The sequence below is a fragment of the Dryas octopetala genome, chromosome 2 (genome assembly GCF_963921425.1).
Source record: "Dryas octopetala chromosome 2, drDryOcto1.1, whole genome shotgun sequence".
Lineage (NCBI taxonomy): Eukaryota > Viridiplantae > Streptophyta > Magnoliopsida > Rosales > Rosaceae > Dryas > Dryas octopetala.
In genome coordinates, this window is record NC_141367.1 from 22,202,155 (window position 1) to 22,222,776 (window position 20,622).

Here is a 20,622-nt window from a genome sequence, read left to right on the forward strand (position 1 = left end):
TGTAACCCTTCAGCATCAAGGTTGATGAGGGTGTTGTGGGAGAAGAGTATTGTTTGTACAACTACAAACGTATAATTGTCTTTTAAAACTAACCATCCTGGAACTTAATTAAGAGGCCAATTCTGCATCTTACAGACTTTAGACTCAATACACTTAGGGGGCCTAAGCAGCTCATGCTAACCCAACTCCAAAGAAAGGTCCAACTTGGTAAGGCCCAATTATCTTTGTAATTTTTCTTTTCACGCAAAATTTAACATAATTTTAAAAAAGTCAATTATCTATACAATCATTAAATTTTTAAAAAAAAATTAAGAGTAGAGACACTTTTTTTTAAAAGTGTATAACCAACTTGCCTCCTTGGCTTAGAACTGTCAATCGGCTACTGTTTCAGTTTCATTCATTTTCGGATCATATTTTCTTAAAATGTTATCTTGACCATGTCTATACTAGCTAGCCTCTGTCAAGGGGATTCAGTTGTAACTGTTTTGTGTTCCTACTTCCTATATAAATAGAGTTCCCTTTCCTCAAAAGAAAACACAGTGAATTGAATTCAGAATTCTGAGCTTCAGTTGATTCTAAGTGTTCCAATTTCCAAGAAGAAAGCAAGAAAATGGCTGACAACTCTCAGAACATGAGCTTCCAAGCTGGGCAGGCCAAGGGCCAAACTCAGGTCACCTTCTCATCTATTTAGCATTTGTTTTTTCATATATGGATTGTTCATTCCAAAATGCACGACACCACTGATTCTGATTTTGCATTTTGAGTTGATGTGGGTGTCTTGTGTTTCACAATTCACAGGAGAAGGCCAGCAATCTGATGGACAATGCTGGCAATGCTGCCCAATCTGCCAAGGAATCAGTGCAAGAGGTTCATATATATGATTTGTTTTGAACATATATGTTAGGGGTCTAAAATTTGTGTATCAATTTGGATCTTAAATGATGTGTCTGTATCTTACTTGTTGTAAAGAAATAAGGTCCAAAGTATGCCACATCATTTAAGATCTAAATTTGATATACAAATTTCGAATCCCCAAAAGTACTCATAACATAATGCTTGCTCTATTACTCATAATGTTTGCATGTTATAATGTTGCTTGTAGGCTGGTCAGCAGATGCAGGCCAAGGCCCAAGGAGCTGCTGAATCTGTGAAGAACGCTACTGGCATGAACAAATGAAGCTAGCTATTAATATGTTGGTTTTAAGGATACTTTAATTTGGATGCTCTTTTTGGAGAGCTTTGTTTATAAAGAAGAGAGTTCTCTTCTCTAGATTTCTCATTTTGGTTCACACTTTGGTTCTTCATTTTGTTCCTTCTTTCTTTCTTTGTTAATGTTATTTCTTTTGGATAAGGAAGAGAGCTCTGTCTGTTGTAGTTCTCACCCAATTCATAAAGTCTGCTTGTCATGTGCTGATTGAGAATATTATGAGCTAAAGTGTTGCTAAAAGTGATCTTTCCCAACAATTAATTGCATAGATTTGACCAAATTCATCTCAAATTATCAACCTTGTCTTTTGTGTATAATCTGATAAAGGAATTTCAAGGCCTGGCTGAAAATCTAAAAAAGAAAGTAAGAAAAACAGAGAGAGAGAGAGAATACAAATTAAGCAAATATCATAAGAGAAGTTCAAAACTTCGCCGTAAACGAATTTCCTTCACCCCATTAAAGAAATTCCTCAAACTATCATAATCTTTAAGAGAAATTAAGCTTCCAGTATAACTGAATATGTTGAAAGAGGGTATAGGATATGTCTAATTCTTGATAACTATTTGAGTTTTAAATTATATGTTTCTCATTCGACCACATCTTAGATTGTAAAAGAATATGGTATCTTTGCAACGCCACTTGCTATCCTTAAGAAATATGACATGCTCCCAAGCACCTATAAAACAAGCTTGTAGTCACGCAGATTGACATTATGATATAATCTCGCGCTCACTCTTTCTTATCATAATTTTTCATTACCCATATCTCAATTTTGGATAATGAAGCATCAACTATGGCCAAAGATCCTCTCAGATAAAGCAAGTGAGCTAAGCATAATTCATACTATTAGGTGGGAAGTTTGGATAACAAGTCCATATGAACTCTTATTCCTTGAAATTGAAAGTAAGTATCTGGAGAGGGAAGAACAAACGACCTACCAATGGATCCAATCAACCAATGCATGTCTCCATATGCAAAAACCTTGCGCTTGTGCAAGCCTAGATCACAAGGAGGTTTTGAAGATATCTGACGCCGTAAGCTTGTGCCAAGTACAAGAATTTGGGTCACCACGCACTTCTTTGCCTGCTCAGAAACACGAACAATCTTGAAGGTGCTAGTTACATCATCAAATCCCATTCCATACCACTCAAACTTGCAGTCATGACCTTCAACTTTACTTGGTGGGAGTCTTAGAACTTGTGCCTCAAGAGGGTTGAATAGCAGGGCTGGATTTTTGTGTCTGCAAAGCAAAACAAGCCACAAGCAACAAACTATGGCCCAACTCCCAAGAGTTGCTCTGAAGACTTGAGATACCCTATATAAGGTACGACTTAAAAACTCTAGGGTATGATTTTGGAAGCGTCAAGACATGACTTCAGATGTCACTTGGTACAATTTAAAATGCATCAAGGGTATAAACAAATAATATGCCTGAAGCTACGAACTGAAATTCTCAAGCAACGACTTGGGTTGCTTTAAGTAACAACTTGAGATGCCTTAAGACATGACTTGAGAAACTCTAAGATATATATTAGCGTCTCAAACCTGAATTCAATCCCTCTCCTAGCATAACTAGACGTTATAGTTTATAAAATAACAAATATGATAGTGCTGGCTAGGGTGCCCTAATTGTGGCTTAATGACATAACATGTCACACAAACTTCTACAAATACTAATTGAGTGGTTATATTTTCACCCCCTGTTTTATTTTTTCACTCATATTTTAATGAAAACGATCATGATAAATGTATCCTTTTATAAAATTACTTCTAAGGATTTGACTAAAAAAAAATAATAAATCAATATACTCTACAGTCTCTACCCACCCCTCCCTACTCACTCACCTCCTTACAATGACTTAAACTCCATAAACTCTAAATGTTTTTCTTTTTTTTCTCATATCATTATTCCTTTGATTATACTGTTTTTGAATAATAATTTAGAATTTATGCAATTGATGGTCCAAATTTATATATATATATATATATTTTTTTCAAGTTTGGCAGTTAGTTGATGCAAGTTTTGGTTGATTATGTATACCTATATTTGTTCGAATTGACTATGGTTGATCAACTATTGTATACCAAAAGGCCTCCCATGATCATTGCTTTAGAAGTAATTAAGGGCATGAAATCTTAAAGTAGTCTCATTTCTGGAAAACTTTATTATTTAAAAATAAGTAGAGAACATGTATACAATATACATGGAGACTGATAAAACAAACCGAAAAATAGGAGGGATAAAAAGAAAAGGCAAGACAAGGTTTCATCATTGAATAGGCAGAGAATTCATATACTTTCAGCTGTGGTCTCAATTTTTATGTCTTGCCCACCCATGCCACTTCTTCACTCGTTTTGTTATTTGCTCCACCTGCCATTTGATTTCTTAATTGACTCTGTTTGAAGAAAGAAATTAAGAAGAAAAAAAAACGGGTGGGTTGGTGGGTGGGATAATAGTTAAGGGAGTGAGAAGAATGTTTATTGAGTGAGTGTTTGAGTTGATATATATCAAAGGGTATTATAGGAATAATGAGAGGTGTGAAGAGTGTTTTAATATTTTTTTTCAAATTTAATGGGATTATAAAAATAAGGTGGGTGGAAAAATAAGACAAAGAGGTATGAATATAACCACTCATACTAATTTTACCTTATGAAAATCTAGCAAAATCAAATGTGATAGCAGAGTTGTGATGTTGAGAGTAATGTCTCACATCGAAAAACTAGAGCTTAGTATATGTGCTTATAAGTCTTGGGTCTCTCCATCCATTGCCAATTGGTTTTGGGTTGGATGCTTTAATTCTATCATGGTATCAAAGTTTGGTTATCCGCGTGTAAGGCCAAACGGCCACACGTGCTCCCACGTCACCCAATACAATTTGTTCACGTGTAAGGCTCAAAAATCTCACCACACGTGCGGGGGCGTGTTGAGAGTAATGTAGAGCAATGTCCCACATCGAAAAACTAGAGCTTAGTATATGTGTTTATAAGTCATGGGTTTCTCCACCCATTGCCAATTGGTTTTGGGTTGGGTTTAGAAGTAGGCAAATACTTAAGACACGCCCCCGCATGTGTGGCGAGATTTTTGAGCCTTACACGTGAACAAATTGTATTAGGTGATCACTAGCAAAGAAATAGAGATGCATATTTCTTCCTCTAACTCTAAGCAATAGACGTGAAGTTGAAGTTAGCGCAAGTAGTCTGTCGGAACAAGAGTGAGGAGCTGAAGCCGAGCCTCTTGTTAGCCAAATCAAACTGCAAAAGGTTGTCCTGAATTTGATGCCCTCCAATCACAATCGAAGTCCTTGGCCTTACACCCCCATCCACAATTCCCAAACACATCACGTCCTTGCTCACCTGCACCATTGAGTTCGCTCCAAACATCCTCCAGTTCACGCCATTGCTGAGCACAAGGTCAATGGGAGGCACACCCGGGCCCACCCTTGTGCTCCCAATGTATGTTGAGTTGAAGCATGCTCCAAAATGTGATCTGGGTTTGGCTCTGGGGATGTGAGAGACTTCATTGACAAATGCATTAACGACTGCGTTGTAGATTGAGGTCTCCAACACCGTGTAAGGATCGACGGTGCTGATCTTTGTGCCACCATACCCTTCTTTGTTAATGGCTAGCAACGAAGAATTCAATAACACAACCTTTTGGTTGATCTTGATTGCGTTTACACTGATGAAGTAATTTGAAGAAGGGTCGCCTTTGAAATAAACACCTGCAGTGCTTACAGGGTTGAGGATCAATTTGGTGAATATTAGAGAGTTGGAGACATCAATACCGGGAAGCAGAACATAAGGTCCATCCCCGAAGAAAACGACACCGTATGATGTTGTTGAAGAGCTCAAGCAAATGGCAAATTTGCTAGGGAAGCCGAAAGCGGAAGCGAACTGGGAAGGAAGTCCAAGTTTGGGTCTGCCGAGGCCAGCCATGCCCTTGACACCAGTGGCAAGGCCGTCCAAGAGAGAAGTGTTGCCACAAGTGAAGAGAATGCTGGGGCTAGAAACCCGAGCTGACCGTCTGTGAGTGTGGTGGCAAGAGGGTTATCCGGGACCAGATTGTGAGACATAGCCTTGCTCACAATCCACCCAGAGGGGTTCTTTGCTTAATGGTGGTCAGGTATTGGAGGGTGGAAGGGTGTTTGGCTATTGGAAGAACCAGGGCTTTGGGTCTCAAAGAGTTGGATGTTTTGGCTAGTGATGGGTTGATGATGATGATGAACAAGACTAGTAGTGCGCAAAAGAGAATATGGCAATAGTATTGAGATGAGGAAGCCATTAATATTGCTAGCGAATCAGTGCAAGTGATGGGTTGAAGATGTGGGAGGAGGGCATGCCAGTTTGCCAATTTATAGCTGCTTTCAAGTGTTTTAATATTGATGCTGCCCAGAAAACCAAGTATTTTAGTAAATTACATTAATGAGCACATGGCCAACTTGCTGTACAAGTACCAACAAGAAAAAAGAAGAAAAACACCTGTATAAGGCTATTGTTGTTTTTCACAAAATCAAACAAACAACTTACAAGTTTATATATTACAATGAATCTTTCAAAGTAGAACCCAATCTCAAATCAGAACAAGTTTTTTGGTTCATCAACAGGGAAGGACTAAATCCTAGCATAGAAGCACCCAAATCAAAATGGAACAGGTTATCCTCCAATTGATAACCCCCTAATACAATCCAAGTCTTCATGTCCATACCTCCATCCAAGAATCCCAGACACATCACCTCCTTGCTGACTTGTACCATGGAGTTTCTACCATGAATTCTCCACTTCACCATCTCGCTCTGCAGGCCGAGATCAATAACCGGCACTTTTGGACCGACCCTTGTGACATCCAAGTTTTCTGAACTGAAACAGAGTCCAAAGGGTGCCACAGGGGCCACCCTAGTCATGTTCATTGATATAGCAGCTTGATCATAAGCTTTGGTAAATGTGGCATAGATTGAGCTCACCAAAGTAGTGTAAGGAACAATTGTGCTTAGCTTAATCCCTCCATGGCCCTCTTGGCCCTGTTTGTTCAGAGATAGTCGCTTGCCATTGATTTTAATGGACTTCAAGTTGATAAAGTACTCATGGGGTGAGTCAAATTGGTTGGTGATGAGGGGTGTGTATGTCAGTGAGTCTGAAATTTGGGACCCAAAATATGAACCATAGTGGCCATTGTCGTGTAGTATGACCCCGTTTGATGAAGATAAGCAGAGAGTGAATTGCCATTTGGAGCTGAATTCTGAAGCAATTTGTGAGGCCATTGAAGTCTTAGTCCTTCCAAGGCCGAACATTCCTTTGGCACCACTTGCTAGACCATTCAGCAGCAATTTGGGTGCACAAGAAAACAGGAATTGATAATGAAGGGTGGTGATTGACCCTGTTTTTGACCCATCTGTGATTTGAACGGCTATGAAGTCTTCTACTAAATCCCCTTGTGTGGCAATTTGGGTGATTCTGTTTTCTGGGAAAGCAGCACACTTGTTGTCATTGCTAGAGAGACAATTACTCTTGTTGCTTCCATGATCTTGGGTCGTTGGCTTTGCTGCCAAGCACTTGATTGATCCCCGTGAGATCAGATGGCTAGAGGTAGACAATGATGACCCAGAAGCTGAGGCACAGTTGAGCCAGAGGAATGGACCGCCAAGATCAACCACAAGCTTGGTGGGTGAGAGTGGAGTACCATGGTGGATCTTGGTAAGGTACTGAAGGGTTGAGGCATCTTTGGTCACATGGAAAATTAGAGCATTTTCTGGGTAAGAGGGTTTAGCTTGGGATACGGTGATAGTGTACACAAAGGAACACAAAAGAAGAAGAAGAAAATGGAGACAAGCAGCCATGGAAGAAGAAAGCCAGGTAGAGAGACAGATGGATGTGGCAGAGGAAGAATATGATAAAGGGTAGTTAATAGGTGTTGTTGCGGAGGGTTTCCGCGGCTTGACTATTGGAATGGATAAGGGCTTTGGATTTGGTGGACTTGTGCTGACTAGATTTTGTGTTGTTTTGTGGTCCATTTCCACTGGGAGATGCCAATGCCAGTGCCAGTGTTTATCTTCTTGGGTAAGGGCCGTAAGGCACATGTGACTTTGATCTGGAAGTAGAACAGTGTGACTGTGAGTGAGGATATGAGCACATTTTTTTATTGGGGAGGAATATGCGGGATCAGCCTCTGAGAAATAACAATCAAGAAAATGGGGATCAGCTTCTGATCAAAAAACAATTCAAGAAAAGTGGACTCGAAGCTTTATCACTCGTGATCAATTCAAGAAAAGTGGACTCGAAGTTTTATCACTCCTGATCTACAAGTATATAAAAGAGTTTATTACACTTATATCCCTTGAGGCTATCGTCTTTTTACATACATTTTCTGGGGTTTTAATAATTACACATACACTTTCTTACACTTTCTGAGGTTTCAAAATTATTGCATATAATCCCCTACAAAAAAAATAAACAAAAAAAAAATATTTGTATTGAAGTTGGATCTTAAATCTTGAGTAATCTTATTAGTCCATTTTAATCTTTAGTATGCCTTTTTGCATAATTTCTCATCATTTTTCGTCTCACTATAAAGGGTTATATGCAATAATTTTAAAACCTCAGAAGGTGTATGTGTAATTATTCAAACTCCATGAAATATATGTAAAAAAACGATAAACCTCATGAAAGTGTAAGTGTAATTACGTATATAAGACTCATGATGGGTCGTTGGCTGAAAGCCTGAAACTGATGCTTTCTAACGGATCCGAATCCAATTTGTTTTTTGTTCAATGTAAGGCTTGTAAGCTTCATTAAAGAAAGAGAAATACAATGCAAAAACAGTACACAGGCAAGGCCCGTAAAAGGAAAAGGGCCAGACAGGCCCATCATTCTCAATCCTTACAGAAGTGGATCAATACCAAATATTTTATATCAGTCAGTGGACAAAACATTTAATGGTTAAACGAAGGGATGGGTATTTTTATCCAAAAACCGACATACCCAACTGTACCAAACCCATTTTTTGGATTTTGTTTTGGTTTGTTTGACTATATGGTTAAACAACCGAAACGAAGCACATCTAATCGGTTTGGTAGCGATTTGTGACTTCCATTCCGTCGTTCAAACCGAACCGAATCACAATAAGCCTTCAACCAAAAGTCTCATCAAATTTGCCTTCCCCGAGCATTAAACCTGGAACAAGCCGATTGACTTCATTCTCTATTTCAACTGGACCATTGATGATTTGTATAATAACCATACACAACAAATATATTTATTATAATTCTAACTTATTTATTTAATATAATTAAATATCTACCAAAACTCTATCATATCTTCTTAATTTTTGTGCCCACAAAGAGTCTCCTTTCTGCTTCTTAGTTCTCTCTCTCTCTCTCTCTACTCTCTCTCCATTGCGTCATGTTGCATCTCGTCTCGTCTATGTTGCATCTCCGTCGAATTTGTCGCGTCTCCCTCTTTCTTTCTAGATTTCGGTGTATCGATTGAAACGGAACCATACTCTCGGCATACCGAGCCTGTTGATTTTGTCAAAGTCAATTCCCATTTTTTGGATACCAATAGTGTCGTTTTTCCCATTGTGGTTCAATTATCGAACCGTGCCTACCCTTAGTAAAACGAACTAGCTACGTACCAACATCTAACAACAAAGACAAAACCAAATGAAACAAAACACCCATATCAAAACAGAACCATACTCTCGGCATATCGAGCATGTTGATTTCGTCAGAGTCAATTCCCATTTTTTGGATACTGATAGTGTCGTTTTTCCCATTGTGGTTCAATTATCGAACTGTGCCCACCCCTAGAAAAACGAACTAGCTATGTACCAACATCTAACAACAAAGATAAAACCAAATGAAACAAAACACCCATATCAAAACACACATAAAAGTTTAAAAAACGTCTGGAGGGCAATTCTACATAGTAGAATTTTTCGGAATTATAATTGTTCATTTTATAGGCAATGAACAATTATTTTTCAGAATTATAATTGTTCATTGTTCAAAATTATAAAGGATCTGATTTAATTCCATGAGCTCTGAATAGAGATTGACAAATCTTTAATCCTATTCAAAAGTGCGGGCATCACTGATAACAAAAATGCATTGTCCCTAATGTTCGAGAATTAATTGGGTATAATCGACATACAGTCACGTGATATAATCAATACATGTGTCAAAATATGGGTGAATATTATTAATACTATACTCTACAAAGATAAACTTATCGTCCAACAATACTCTTACACGTTGGATTGGTTACACCACGTAACGGTGTATTGATTACACCTAATAATTTTTTTGTTTGAGAAATTCTTTTTGCTTCTCTAGCATCGAATTAAATCATATCCTTTATTTTCTCGATTCTCATAAAATCTTAATACTTTACAAATTTTTTCATTTCAAATCTTGATTTTAATAAAAATAATTTTTTTATTTGCTAGGATATGTGATTTTCATATTCATTAAATCATCACTTAGATCTAAATTTGAGCATGGATTGACAAAAAAAACTTGATCAAATTATGCCCAACCGAAGAAATACTTTAAGAGGAATGTGTTTCTCTCTTTTTTGTTCATTTTATAGTGTAGTTTCATAAACAAAATCATTCATTTTAGAAAGATCATTCCAAAAAAAAAATTAACTAAATTAAAAATTATTTAGTCATTTGATTGTTATAAAATAAATAGACGGTTTTAGTAACAATTAGATTTAGTGTCTATTTATTTAATCATGAAAGAAGAAAAATAGATTGTTAAATAACTAAATAATTTTTGATTTGATTAATTTTTTTAAAATTTTATAATGGGTGATTTAAAAATAAATAATTATGATCATTTGACTACACTGCCGAACGAGTAGGATAAGAGAGACACAAAGAAGAAGGCTGAAACCATTTCTAATACATTGTTCTAAACCATTGCAAATTACAAGAGAATTAAAGAAACAACAAGTAGAAAATAACTAATTTATTTAAAAGAAAAAAAACCTTTAACCAAACTCAAATATCGTCATAAACGACACTATCGATCAAAAACAAAAAGCAAAAAGCAAAAACGCTATATGCAAGGGAGAACCGAAATACAATGATCAAATGCGAGCGACAAACAGAGGCACTCATTCTCAGATTCCAATTGTCCAGCGACTCAGAAGCTCGTTGAGTAAGTTTTTCTTCTCTTTCCTTTTATTTTTTAATTTTTGTTTTTACAATCTTCAATCTCTGTGACCTAGATGCTTGTCTAATTGATATGAATTTCACACTTCTAGGGCGTTTCAACAAAATTAATGATTGAGAAACTTGATCTCTTGAATCTAAATTAATACAGGCTTAGTGTTGAATAAATAACTGGATTGAGGGAATTCGTTATGTCAAGAAAAATGCAAGCTTTTATCGTTTTCCGTTAGTCGTGGTTAATTTCAAGAGATCAATGCTGTAATGCCTTTTCTCTCTTTCTTTCTTTCTTTTTTTTTGAACTTGATTTGTTTTTTTGTCAAGATGGTATTTCAGAAATAAGTCAAAGTTATTGTTTTTAGTCGGTTTGTGAATCGTGATTGAGTTTCTGTGTTGGTTTCTTTGGATGTAATTCAATCATGTTAAATTTTCTGATGTCTTATCATTTGGATGTAATCACAATTCCTTGCAGGGGAATAAGTTGTGTGTATGGGAGTGGGAACTTTCTTGTGAGTAGCAATGGATAATAAGATTTATGATGAGTCCCTTAAGAAACAAATTGCGGCATTGTTGCGAGTTATATATACCACAAGATGCTGTAAAGAGGATAATGTTCCATGCCAAATTGAAGAGGTCATTAGATTTTAATTTCGCAATCAGTTTTATATCTTTCTCTCCTGAATTTTTGTTTTGCTCTGTTTTCTGCATCCGGGGTCATTTGTTTATTGTGTTATTTTCATTTTCAAGGGTCTCTTCTTGGGTTCCATTGGAGCTGCAAATAACGTGGAGAAACTGAAAACCTTAAATGTCACTCACGTTTTGACTGTGGCTAATTCATTGCCACCTGCATATCCAAATGACTTTGTGTATAAGGTTGTAAGTGGTGAGAATGCTCTTCCTCTAATCTGGTGAAATAGGTTCTTAAACTAGAGTCTACTTTTTTAGATGATTTACTTCAATCTGTTGTCCTCAAGTTGATTGTTCCTTACACTCAGTCTGCTACTTGCATCTAACCATTTCTTCTGCATAGCTGAGATGATTGTTTAGCTTTTCAAATGATTTTAGCATTTTATATAAAAATATAAGTAGTTCTGCACATATTTGGTATTCTCCCTTCTTCTAGTGTTGCATTCCTGCTCACAAGAAACATTTACGCACCATTTCTGAAGGACTTTCACTCCCACTTCATTATTTTTGTTCTCACCTGCCTTTACAGTTTTCCATTATAGCTCCATCCCCCACAGCCTTATGTTATCAAGTATCTAATGCCATGAATCTATGAGAATTTAAAACCTAAGCCTTTATCATAATTATTGTTTCAAGCCAAGGTGAGCTTCCAGAACTGAAATTCGTACTTATCCTCTGGTGCTCTTCCAAAATTGAGGTAGTTGCGGATAGAGGATGCACAAACCTAAAGCAGCATTTTGACGAGTGTTTCGATTATATTGATGGTGCTAAAAGATCTGGTGGTGGTGTGTTAATTCATTGCTTTGTGGGAAAATCCAGAAGGTAATTTCTCTCTCCCTGTCTAGCTTATTGCTTCCAGGTTATCACAATATATAAGCACTTTTAATCTGGCCCATACAAAGTGAATCCTTGAAGTATGGTTCTATTGATCTCTTTCTTAGAAAATTTTATGTTTTATCATAAATTATCTGTAATTTTAATTAATTCTGAAAATAAATGCTTAGAATTTTGGATTTTCTGTTTTCAACATCAGAACAGAACAAATTTCGGTACTTAAATTACTGCTTTAAACTAACCTTTTTGAAGGTCCAGAGTTAGGTGGTTTCAGCCTAGTTAAATTGAACTCAGATCAAAGTCAAGCTTCACCCAAACTTTTTCATGTCTAGTAATTCAAACTAGGTTAGGAAATGTGTACAGTTTAGAAGAAAATACACTTTTGAGTCTGTTTATATTATTTGAATTTGTTGCATTCCTTTAATCAGATAGAAATTTGACTTACTAATTGCTTGACCTTGCAGTGTGACTATTGTTGTTGCTTATCTGATGAAAAAGCATGGTATGAGCCTATCTCAAGCTCTTGAACATGTGAAGAGCAGACGACCACAGGCATCTCCTAATGCTGGTTTCATTTCACAATTGCAGGACCTTGAAAGGTCTCTTCATGGTGTGTTGTTATAGTAGTACTCTTTTTATCCATTTAGGTTTAGAAATTACAGCCTAAAATAGCTGGACCAATGTGGCATACTCTTGGTTTTACTGAAATATTTTCATTTTCCCAAGCCAAACTCTAATATAACTGTTTCATGCTGACTGGTTGGAACTTCTGAATTTGAGCTTAGTATTTGTTGCTAATGATACTGTTGTTGGCAATGAGAACATAGTTGTGTTTGGAAGAGAAATTGCTCAATCTGGAGTCTGTCAAGGGTAGCATGCAGGTTTTCTGCATATAACATGAAATAACTTTTTCTTTAAGGAAGTATTCTTATGTGCATTCTTACTTGTGTACCATACTTCCATGTTTATATTTTGCAATAACTTTTGTTTGATTGTGTTTTGCATTGGATTTCTTTATACAGCAGCAAATGAAGAGAACAAGACAACGCAGTATACGCGGAAGGAGTAGGCATGAAGAACCTCACTTGAAATCTTTCACAGTTTTTACAAGAAAAAAAAAAAGTTTGATGTAGATAAACTAGTCATGTGAAGATGATTTTAGATGCAATGAAGCAAGATGGGCGAAATTCTAATTGCTTTGAGCTTTTATGTAGAGATTGCCATCAAATTTACTTTGAAAGTTGAAACAATATATCTATAAATCTTTGTGGTATAGAAGAGCAGACTGGTACTGTCTGTTGTACTGTTTGCAGCACCGTAGCCATTCTTGCAAAAGGTTGCACAAAGCGATGTTTGATCAACTCCAATTACAGTCTCTACGCTTTCTTTGTTTCTTTTTTTCTCTTTTTCTTTCTTAGAAAAACAAGATGCATGCAAGTAACAATATAACACCAGTTAGTTGGGATCTATCTAGAATTGGTTATCTCGAATTCTTATGAAAATCCATCCATGCACAATCATATTGCCATGGATGATATTCCAACACAATATAAATGTATGCAATGTTGTGATGTGACTCTGTCTCTGTCTCTGTGTCTGTCTCTGTCTCTCTCATTGTTTAATATTTAATTGTTTCGGGCATGAGCCCATTTACATGCTATTTATTAATATGATCACAATGCATGTCATACTAGTTGAGTGACGTTGATGGACATTCTGTGTCTCACGAAGTGTCGAGAACCTCCTACACTCATCTCTTATATATTAAAGTGGATACAATATTATTGTATGTCATCATAACGACACATGTATAATTTTTAAAAATATTATTTAAAATTTAGAGTTTCAAATACTAATAATTATACATATATTTTAATTTAAGTAAATTAATAATATTATGTCACCATGTCATAGAGTTCAAGCAAATAGAAGAGGGACTTGTAGTTGTAGATTACCTTTCAAACAATTTAATAAATCACATGAATGATCCTATCTAGACCAAAGTCGATCAGAAAAACTAGCAGCCACACTGCAACGTACCACGTACCCTTAAACTTTATCAGTTGGCCTCACTCACATACATAGTACTCTTAATCGATCGTTTAGTGGCCTTTGGGCAAATACATATTGTAACTAAGCTCTCATATATATAATCAGAAAGGTAGAGCAGAACAACAAGCAACTAAGGGCACATATATGCATTGTCCAACAAAGAACTTCAAGGGTGAATTCTGAAATCCCTATATATATATTAAAGCTTTCGAAAGTCGAAACATGCATAGCATATATATATATATATATATATATATGTACAATAGGCTACGATTGTGCGATGATGAAGAGCTGAGCAAGTGATGCATGATATATAGAAAGAAATGATGAGCAGATAAATATGTGCATGGGAAAGACAAGAGCACAACTCTAACTCTGATCCCTTCCTTTAACTCGCACGGGGGCACGTAATTGAACCCAAGATCATAAACGTGAGACGCGTAATAATATATGCTACCTAGTGTGTGTGTGTGTGTGTGTGTGTGTGAGAGAGAGAGAGAGTAAAAATTAAGATCGAAAACAAGTACTTCTAGACATCACGAGAATGCGACATAGAGCATTTAATATGAACCCAACAAGCCAACAGGCGGTTTTGGCCGGCCCTTTTGATGAGTTTCTTTCTTTCAATGTATCTTATAAATACCAAAGTTTCTGTTTCTCAGTTGCTGGTGTGGAACGAAAAGCTAAAAAACATCAAAGAGATAAGCTTGATAACATCAAAAGCATGTCTCACATAGCTGTGGAGAGAAACAGAAGAAAACAGATGAACGAGAACCTCAAAGTTTTGCGCTCTTTGACCCCTTGTTTCTATATCAAAAGGGTATCTCTAATTAATTACTCTCTATATCTCTCTCACTCTCACTCTGTGTGTATATGTTATGCTATGATCAATATTCTAAGTCGGTGTTGATTAATTTTGTTATAATTGTTTGACATCGATCATGTACTAATTAATAGGGAGACCAAGCATCAATCATAGGGGGTGTGATAGAATTCATCAAGGAGTTGCATCAAGTGTTGCAGTCCTTGGAATCTAACAAACGGAGGAAGAGCCTAAGCCCTAGTCCTAATCCAAGCCCCAGGCCATTAGTACTTAAGCATCCGCAGCAATATCCCATCACTATTACTCCCCAAATTGAAAACCCTAATTTTAATTTTGGGTTTGAGAATACTACTACTACTAGTGTCAAGGAACTAGGAGCATGCTGCAACTCTCCGGTAGCAGATGTGGAAGCAAAGATCTCGGGTTCCAACGTGGTGCTGAAAATAATATCCCGCCGAATACCCGGTCAGATTGCCAAGATAATCAGTGTGCTGGAGAGGCTTTCATTTGACGTCCTTCATCTCAACATCAGTAGCATGGAAGACACTGTCTTATACTCTTTTGTAATCCAGGTATACACTATATATATACATCACAAATTAAACCTACTAAAACTACTTGTATATCTTTCAACACGTACACTTAATTGGGATTGGTGTTACAAGTTACAACTAACTGCAAAGCAAAGTTTATTGGAAAGTATATATGTTAGGGTTTCAGTTTGCCTCATCCGTTCACTACATGCAATATATGATCGATCATCACATGAGTATATATTGTCATTCAACATTGATCAGTACCAATATATAAATGATCATGAATTTGAAATTATGTTTTTTCTATTTGTTTAATCTTCCTATTAATTAATTCATTTTTTTTCAACTCTCTATATATTCCTTTTGTTACAGATAGGACTGGAGTGCCAACTGAGTGTAGAGGAACTAGTACTTGAAGTTCAACAAAGTTTGCGCTCATACACCAGTTAATCACATCGACCATCCATCGATGGAGATACAATTATAGTTTGTTTGAGTACTGCTGAACTTAATTTGATGGTTTGTTATAATATATATGCATATGAAACGGGAAATAATCGTTTCATTGAAAAATGAATGTTAAAATAATATAAGTTGCTTAATTATATACCTATAAAGTTTTGTTTGATACAATTATTTTACTCTATGACATGATATGTTACTTATGTCATATTCATGCATAGGTGATCGAGTAGACTTTGCACTGATCAATAGAGTAAAACTAATTCTATTGAAAAAAGAAAGATTGTTGGTGTAGGAATGTAGTGTATATATATATGTTTCTAAAAAAATAATATATATACTATTCAGGATCGTCTTATCTCTAAATTGGGTAACTTGGAAATAGACTGAGTTGTGTCTTTGATTGGATCATTCTCAACTCGATCATGACTGAATTAAGTCGGAATTTTCTAGCCACAGTTATATGGAATATTTAACAAAAATATGGTTGAAATTACACATAATTTTCATCTAATTTGGGACAAAAAGGATCTAGGGTTGTACAAAGGTCTATTATACTAGCTAACAAATTAGAGTAGTAAATAATATATAGTAACAAATTTGAATCTGATTAATTAGTGGACTGCCAACGAACCTTGTACAAAACAGAAATTTACATAAAAAATTTCATATTTGATAAACACACACACACACACACACAATTGAAGGTTAAATATATTTCATACTTAAAGAATCGATCATATGGTCTCCTCACAAGTAGTTTTCACTTATGTTGAATGCGTGGTTGGTTGCATCAATCGTGAGTGCAAGTGCAAGTGCATGCATGTGTAAATGAATCTCTGGGATGCTACAAGAAAAAGGAGATGATCGAGATATTAAAACATTCAAACAACATCGTGCATCAGTACTACAGCTGCTGATTAATAAGTGGAATTATATATGTCTGATTAATCCTGGATTTATAGTCTTAAGGAATATATATTTTATCACATTATAGGAGTAAGGAATATTTATTTTTACGTATAGAAATAGATATAGCCTATAGGAGTATTGATGACATTATAAATTCTCTTTTATTGGGATGGGAATCATTGGATAATAAAAGAACTCTTGATGAAGCGAAAAAGAACAAATAGGAAAAATAGAAAAACACACAAGATCACGGATGATGTACTTGTAGATTTAACTATTTAAGGTATGAAAGTCTCATTTTCCTTTTGAGGTTTTCAATATAAAAGTAGATTTAATTTGATATTCTTGGTTCTGACTGTTGCAATAGTGATTTGTATAGAAGTGGCCACATCATGAGTTACCTAATCCAAACCAAAATCATAAGATGATAAATGATATGGAACAGACCAATGTCACTTCTATAACATTGGGTCAGAGGTCAGCCTAATAAACCCAAACCAAACTGATCCTTGGATGTGGACTCAATTCATTGTGGGCCTTAAGTACATACAAAACCTTTACCTACCCTTTGACATTGGGAGTGATCAATCCAAACATTTTAAGATAAAGCTGAGTTCTGAATAGAGTTGGTTAAGAAATTATTGTGTGACCGTAATAACACACGTCGTTATGTCACATGATATTATCAATTTGGCCACTTAAAATTGTAACACGTGTATAATAATTAATTTTTAAAACTCTAAATCTTAAAAAAATACTCTTAAAATCGTACATGTACTATAATATAAGTAGATTGATAATTTATTATTATCATGTCACGTGATGTTACAGTTACATATAATAATTTTTTAGATTGTAGGTAGCTTTCACGGGTCTTTTTCATTAATGTCCATTGTAGGTTGTGGTTAGTGAGAATAGAACCTACGAATACGATGCATACTATGATTGCTAAACCATGTTTATCCACGCATTAATTTAATTAATCAAACTGCAAGCTAGTCTTATTCAAGCCGCAGAAAGTAAAGCACAAAAGCCACAAATCCGTGATTAATTTAGCTGCCCCTGTCTTTGGGCTCACATGCACTAAAACTGGAAAACCCCACTTTTTTTTTTTTCAACTCACCTGGTCCTGGACCTGGACCCTCTTTCCATTATCCCAGTATTAATTTATTCGTGAGCCTTGCTGCTGCCTGGGCCCATCTTTGAAACTCATACATGCTTTGAGATTTTTATCATCCTAAACCTTCATGATTGCTAATTCACAGTGTACTACTCTCTATGTTTGGTCTTTTTCTTTTGCTGCTGCTCACTGCTCACTATCTAACTCTTTTGCATATATAAATCATAATGATTGGAACAACAAGCTCAAGAAATCAACTCTATGAGTAATTGAGTGTGGTACCATGTGAAGAAGAACAGGTTAATTTGAAGTTTGAAAAATGGGCAAGGCTATATCTGATTAGATCTGATCTGATCTGCCTATTCAACTTTTAATCGGGTAAATATCAATTTGGAGGGACATAATTCATTATTCATTACCATTGAGGAATATGTGTTGGTGATTGGCACATGGTAATGCCTTCAACTCTAATTTTAATGATTTCATGCAATTCATCATCCATTTATATATCAACTGCTTCAAAATTCACTTTAGAAACAGGGGTGAATTTACAGATGCCATATATTCTTTTGTTCTTTCTTGCTATTTTGTTTTCATGGATTCCATTTTCACCCACCAAAGGTTAATTTATCACTGGGGTAAAGGCCAAATCTCTAGTTGCACATAAATCCTAATTGTAGGCCTAACGTTTAGGAAAGAAAAAAATGGGCCACCAGCTAGCATGAAACCATGTGGTCCAACTGCTCTGATATGTGCACTCAAACTATTGCAATTGCAGCCAAAATTTGTTGAACTACTAGTATAGTTCACTGTCTGCATCGATCTGGTCAAGTTCATTGTTCACAACATGGGTATGTACCAAAGCTCCCAAACCTAAGCCTAATATCTTGTTCATATCAAATACTGTAGTAACCAGCTCAAGTCAAGCTTTGAATGCAAGAAAATATTTGTTCACTGCACCCATATACAGTGACAACTCAAATAGTCAAACTTCAAAACACATGTGATGTCCCAAATGTCACACATTGAAAGAAAAGATATAAGACCTTACGATAGTGTGTAGGTCGTTGGGTCACAATTTTCCTTACAAGTCGGTTTTCAAAGCAACTAGCTTCTAAGTTGTACTCATAAACTATGTCATTTGCTATTAAAATGAAGCTACCATCGGACTATCGAGTCACCATTAACAAAGTAGACTAATAATTAAATATGTTGAATATGGAAGTGTAGTAAATTGGCATGTCCAAGATTGAAAAAATAAGTATCTTAAGTCAGTTTGTAAGCTCTTTACAAGTCGATTTTTAATGTCAAATTGTACAAACAGTCATGAGCTTTTGTGTAGGATTATAGATCAATTATGCCCTAAAATAAAAGTCAAAAGATAAGCAAACCAAATTGGGACCTAATGAAGTAAGTTAGGAAGGAAGAACAAAAGAAGGGTCCAAGGGGTTTTGACCAACCACAAGGTCCACAACTACACCACAGAGTCACACACCCAACCCCTCCACCTCTGACCTCATTTTAATAGCAAATGATCAAACCCCTCACTCTGGCAAAAACGATCTCTCACAGTCACACACAGTCACCAGCGTAGCTCCCGCGCGTGACGCCACCCATCGTCATCACACTAAATCCTAAGTACAGAAGTCGAGTACAGCAAGCCACGTGTACGGCCACACGTGAACCACCTCAGCATCTGGTGTGAACGTGGGAGTGAGTTGGGCGCTGCGAGAAGCGAGAGAGTAATAATGATGCGAGGGCATGGTGGTGTGGTGTGTACTATGGGGCGGGACCCACATGAACCGCTGGCTGAACCGGGACGTACAGAAAAAAAGATTCCGCGCGTCTTCAGAGGGGCTCACCCTCCAGTGACTCAGTGAGTCGTCAAAAAACACAAGAGACACATAAGGGCCACAACACCCCTTTGCGTTTTGCAGGCTAACTGACAATTTTTGCCGTTAATTCGCTTCCGTCATCTTCTTCCTCTGCCTTCAATTCGGCTCCGCTCAGCTCTCGGCTTCCACGGCTCTCTTTTTATTTTATTTTTAATTTAGAATTTCACTTTTACCCCTATTTCTTTCTTAATCAATATTACCATTTGCCACCTAGCTAAGATTTTCCCTTATTTATGCTCTCACTTTTTAAAAGACTGGTGTTAGTGTTGCTATTAAATATTAACAGAAATAAAAAATAAAAAATTCAATAATCAGAGTGGAGCAGCAGAGATGTGGCAGGCCCGTAACCCAAAAGTCTCAGGATCGAAACCTGTCACTGATGTACAAATTAGGTTTTTGTTTGTCAAAAAGAAAAGAGAAAAAACATACAAATATCATTCTTTTTCTTGGTAAGACTGGAGAAAAACTCTCATTGTCAACTTTGATAGAAGGCCTCAAGTAAGTTATATGGATCATGTAAACTCAAATGTTTTGCACCACAAAGACTTGAATGTCATTCGGTTAGACTTTTGATCCTTAAATGTCTTTTAGTTATGCTTTAGACCCTTAAATATCCTTAAATTATACTTTTAACTCTTAAATATTATATTAATTTTTTCTCTAACAAGATTATATTTTACACCCATTGGATTTGAATATATAACATATGTGATTGAATAATAGATGTTGTCAACTTCTCATAAACTACATGCAATAAGTAAATACAAATGTTTTTGCACGAGTGAATGTTCAAATATAGGACATGGTGTGTTTATTTTCTCTTATTTTATTTTTGGGGTTGTCGTATACTCGTATCAAGAGAAAATGAATTTAGTGTGTGCAGTGCAGGACGTTAGTGTGTGGTGTGTCGCGGATCCAGAACGCG

General features: G+C 36.2%; 3 protein-coding genes and 2 pseudogenes across 5 annotated transcripts; 3 read left to right on the forward strand and 2 right to left on the reverse strand.

Annotated features, from left to right (window-relative positions):
- The first annotated feature begins 456 nt into the window (after positions 1-456).
- On the forward strand, positions 457-1,220 carry LOC147294161 (uncharacterized). Its single transcript, XM_086230557.1, has 3 exons — positions 457-670; positions 799-867; positions 1,103-1,220. The coding sequence occupies exons 1-3, from the start codon at positions 611-613 to the stop codon at positions 1,175-1,177; spliced, it is 204 nt and encodes a 67-aa protein (XP_086086683.1). The 5' UTR covers positions 457-610; the 3' UTR covers positions 1,178-1,220.
- Positions 1,221-4,366: 3,146 nt separating this feature from the next.
- On the reverse strand, positions 4,367-5,489 carry LOC147294162 (putative aspartic proteinase GIP2 pseudogene; annotated as a pseudogene).
- Positions 5,490-5,675: 186 nt separating this feature from the next.
- Positions 5,676-7,097, reverse strand: LOC147294163 (putative aspartic proteinase GIP2 pseudogene; annotated as a pseudogene).
- Positions 7,098-10,235: 3,138 nt separating this feature from the next.
- On the forward strand, positions 10,236-13,274 carry MKP2 (MAPK phosphatase 2). Of its 3 annotated transcripts, none has more exons than XM_086232700.1 (6): positions 10,236-10,365; positions 10,849-11,009; positions 11,124-11,259; positions 11,765-11,885; positions 12,362-12,507; positions 12,920-13,274. In XM_086232700.1, exons 2-6 carry the CDS (start codon positions 10,896-10,898, stop codon positions 12,964-12,966), a joined length of 564 nt encoding a protein of 187 aa, XP_086088826.1. In that variant the 5' UTR covers positions 10,236-10,365; positions 10,849-10,895; the 3' UTR covers positions 12,967-13,274. The 3 variants fall into 3 exon arrangements, with proteins under 3 accessions (XP_086088826.1, XP_086088827.1, XP_086088828.1); XM_086232701.1 differs by having other exon boundaries at positions 12,923-13,274; XM_086232702.1 differs by having other exon boundaries at positions 12,362-12,496.
- Positions 13,275-14,649: 1,375 nt separating this feature from the next.
- On the forward strand, positions 14,650-15,873 carry MUTE (basic helix-loop-helix (bHLH) DNA-binding superfamily protein). The gene is made up of 3 exons (XM_086233976.1): positions 14,650-14,769; positions 14,907-15,344; positions 15,681-15,873. The coding sequence occupies exons 1-3, from the start codon at positions 14,674-14,676 to the stop codon at positions 15,756-15,758; spliced, it is 612 nt and encodes a 203-aa protein (XP_086090102.1). The 5' UTR covers positions 14,650-14,673; the 3' UTR covers positions 15,759-15,873.
- The last annotated feature ends 4,749 nt before the right edge of the window (positions 15,874-20,622 follow it).

Coding starts and splice junctions, on each gene's coding strand:
- MUTE (XM_086233976.1), top strand. CDS start 14,674: ATGTCTCACATAGCTGTGGAGAGAAACAGAAGAAAACAGATGAACGAG. Junction 14,770..14,906: donor CTTGTTTCTATATCAAAAGG/GTATCTCTAATT, acceptor ACTAATTAATAG/GGAGACCAAGCATCAATCAT. Junction 15,345..15,680: donor TATACTCTTTTGTAATCCAG/GTATACACTATA, acceptor CTTTTGTTACAG/ATAGGACTGGAGTGCCAACT.
- LOC147294161 (XM_086230557.1), top strand. CDS start 611: ATGGCTGACAACTCTCAGAACATGAGCTTCCAAGCTGGGCAGGCCAAG. Junction 671..798: donor AGGCCAAGGGCCAAACTCAG/GTCACCTTCTCA, acceptor CACAATTCACAG/GAGAAGGCCAGCAATCTGAT. Junction 868..1,102: donor CCAAGGAATCAGTGCAAGAG/GTTCATATATAT, acceptor TGTTGCTTGTAG/GCTGGTCAGCAGATGCAGGC.
- MKP2 (XM_086232700.1), top strand. CDS start 10,896: ATGGATAATAAGATTTATGATGAGTCCCTTAAGAAACAAATTGCGGCA. Junction 11,260..11,764: donor TGTGTATAAGGTTGTAAGTG/GTGAGAATGCTC, acceptor AAATTGAGGTAG/TTGCGGATAGAGGATGCACA. Junction 12,508..12,919: donor CCTTGAAAGGTCTCTTCATG/GTGTGTTGTTAT, acceptor TTCTTTATACAG/CAGCAAATGAAGAGAACAAG.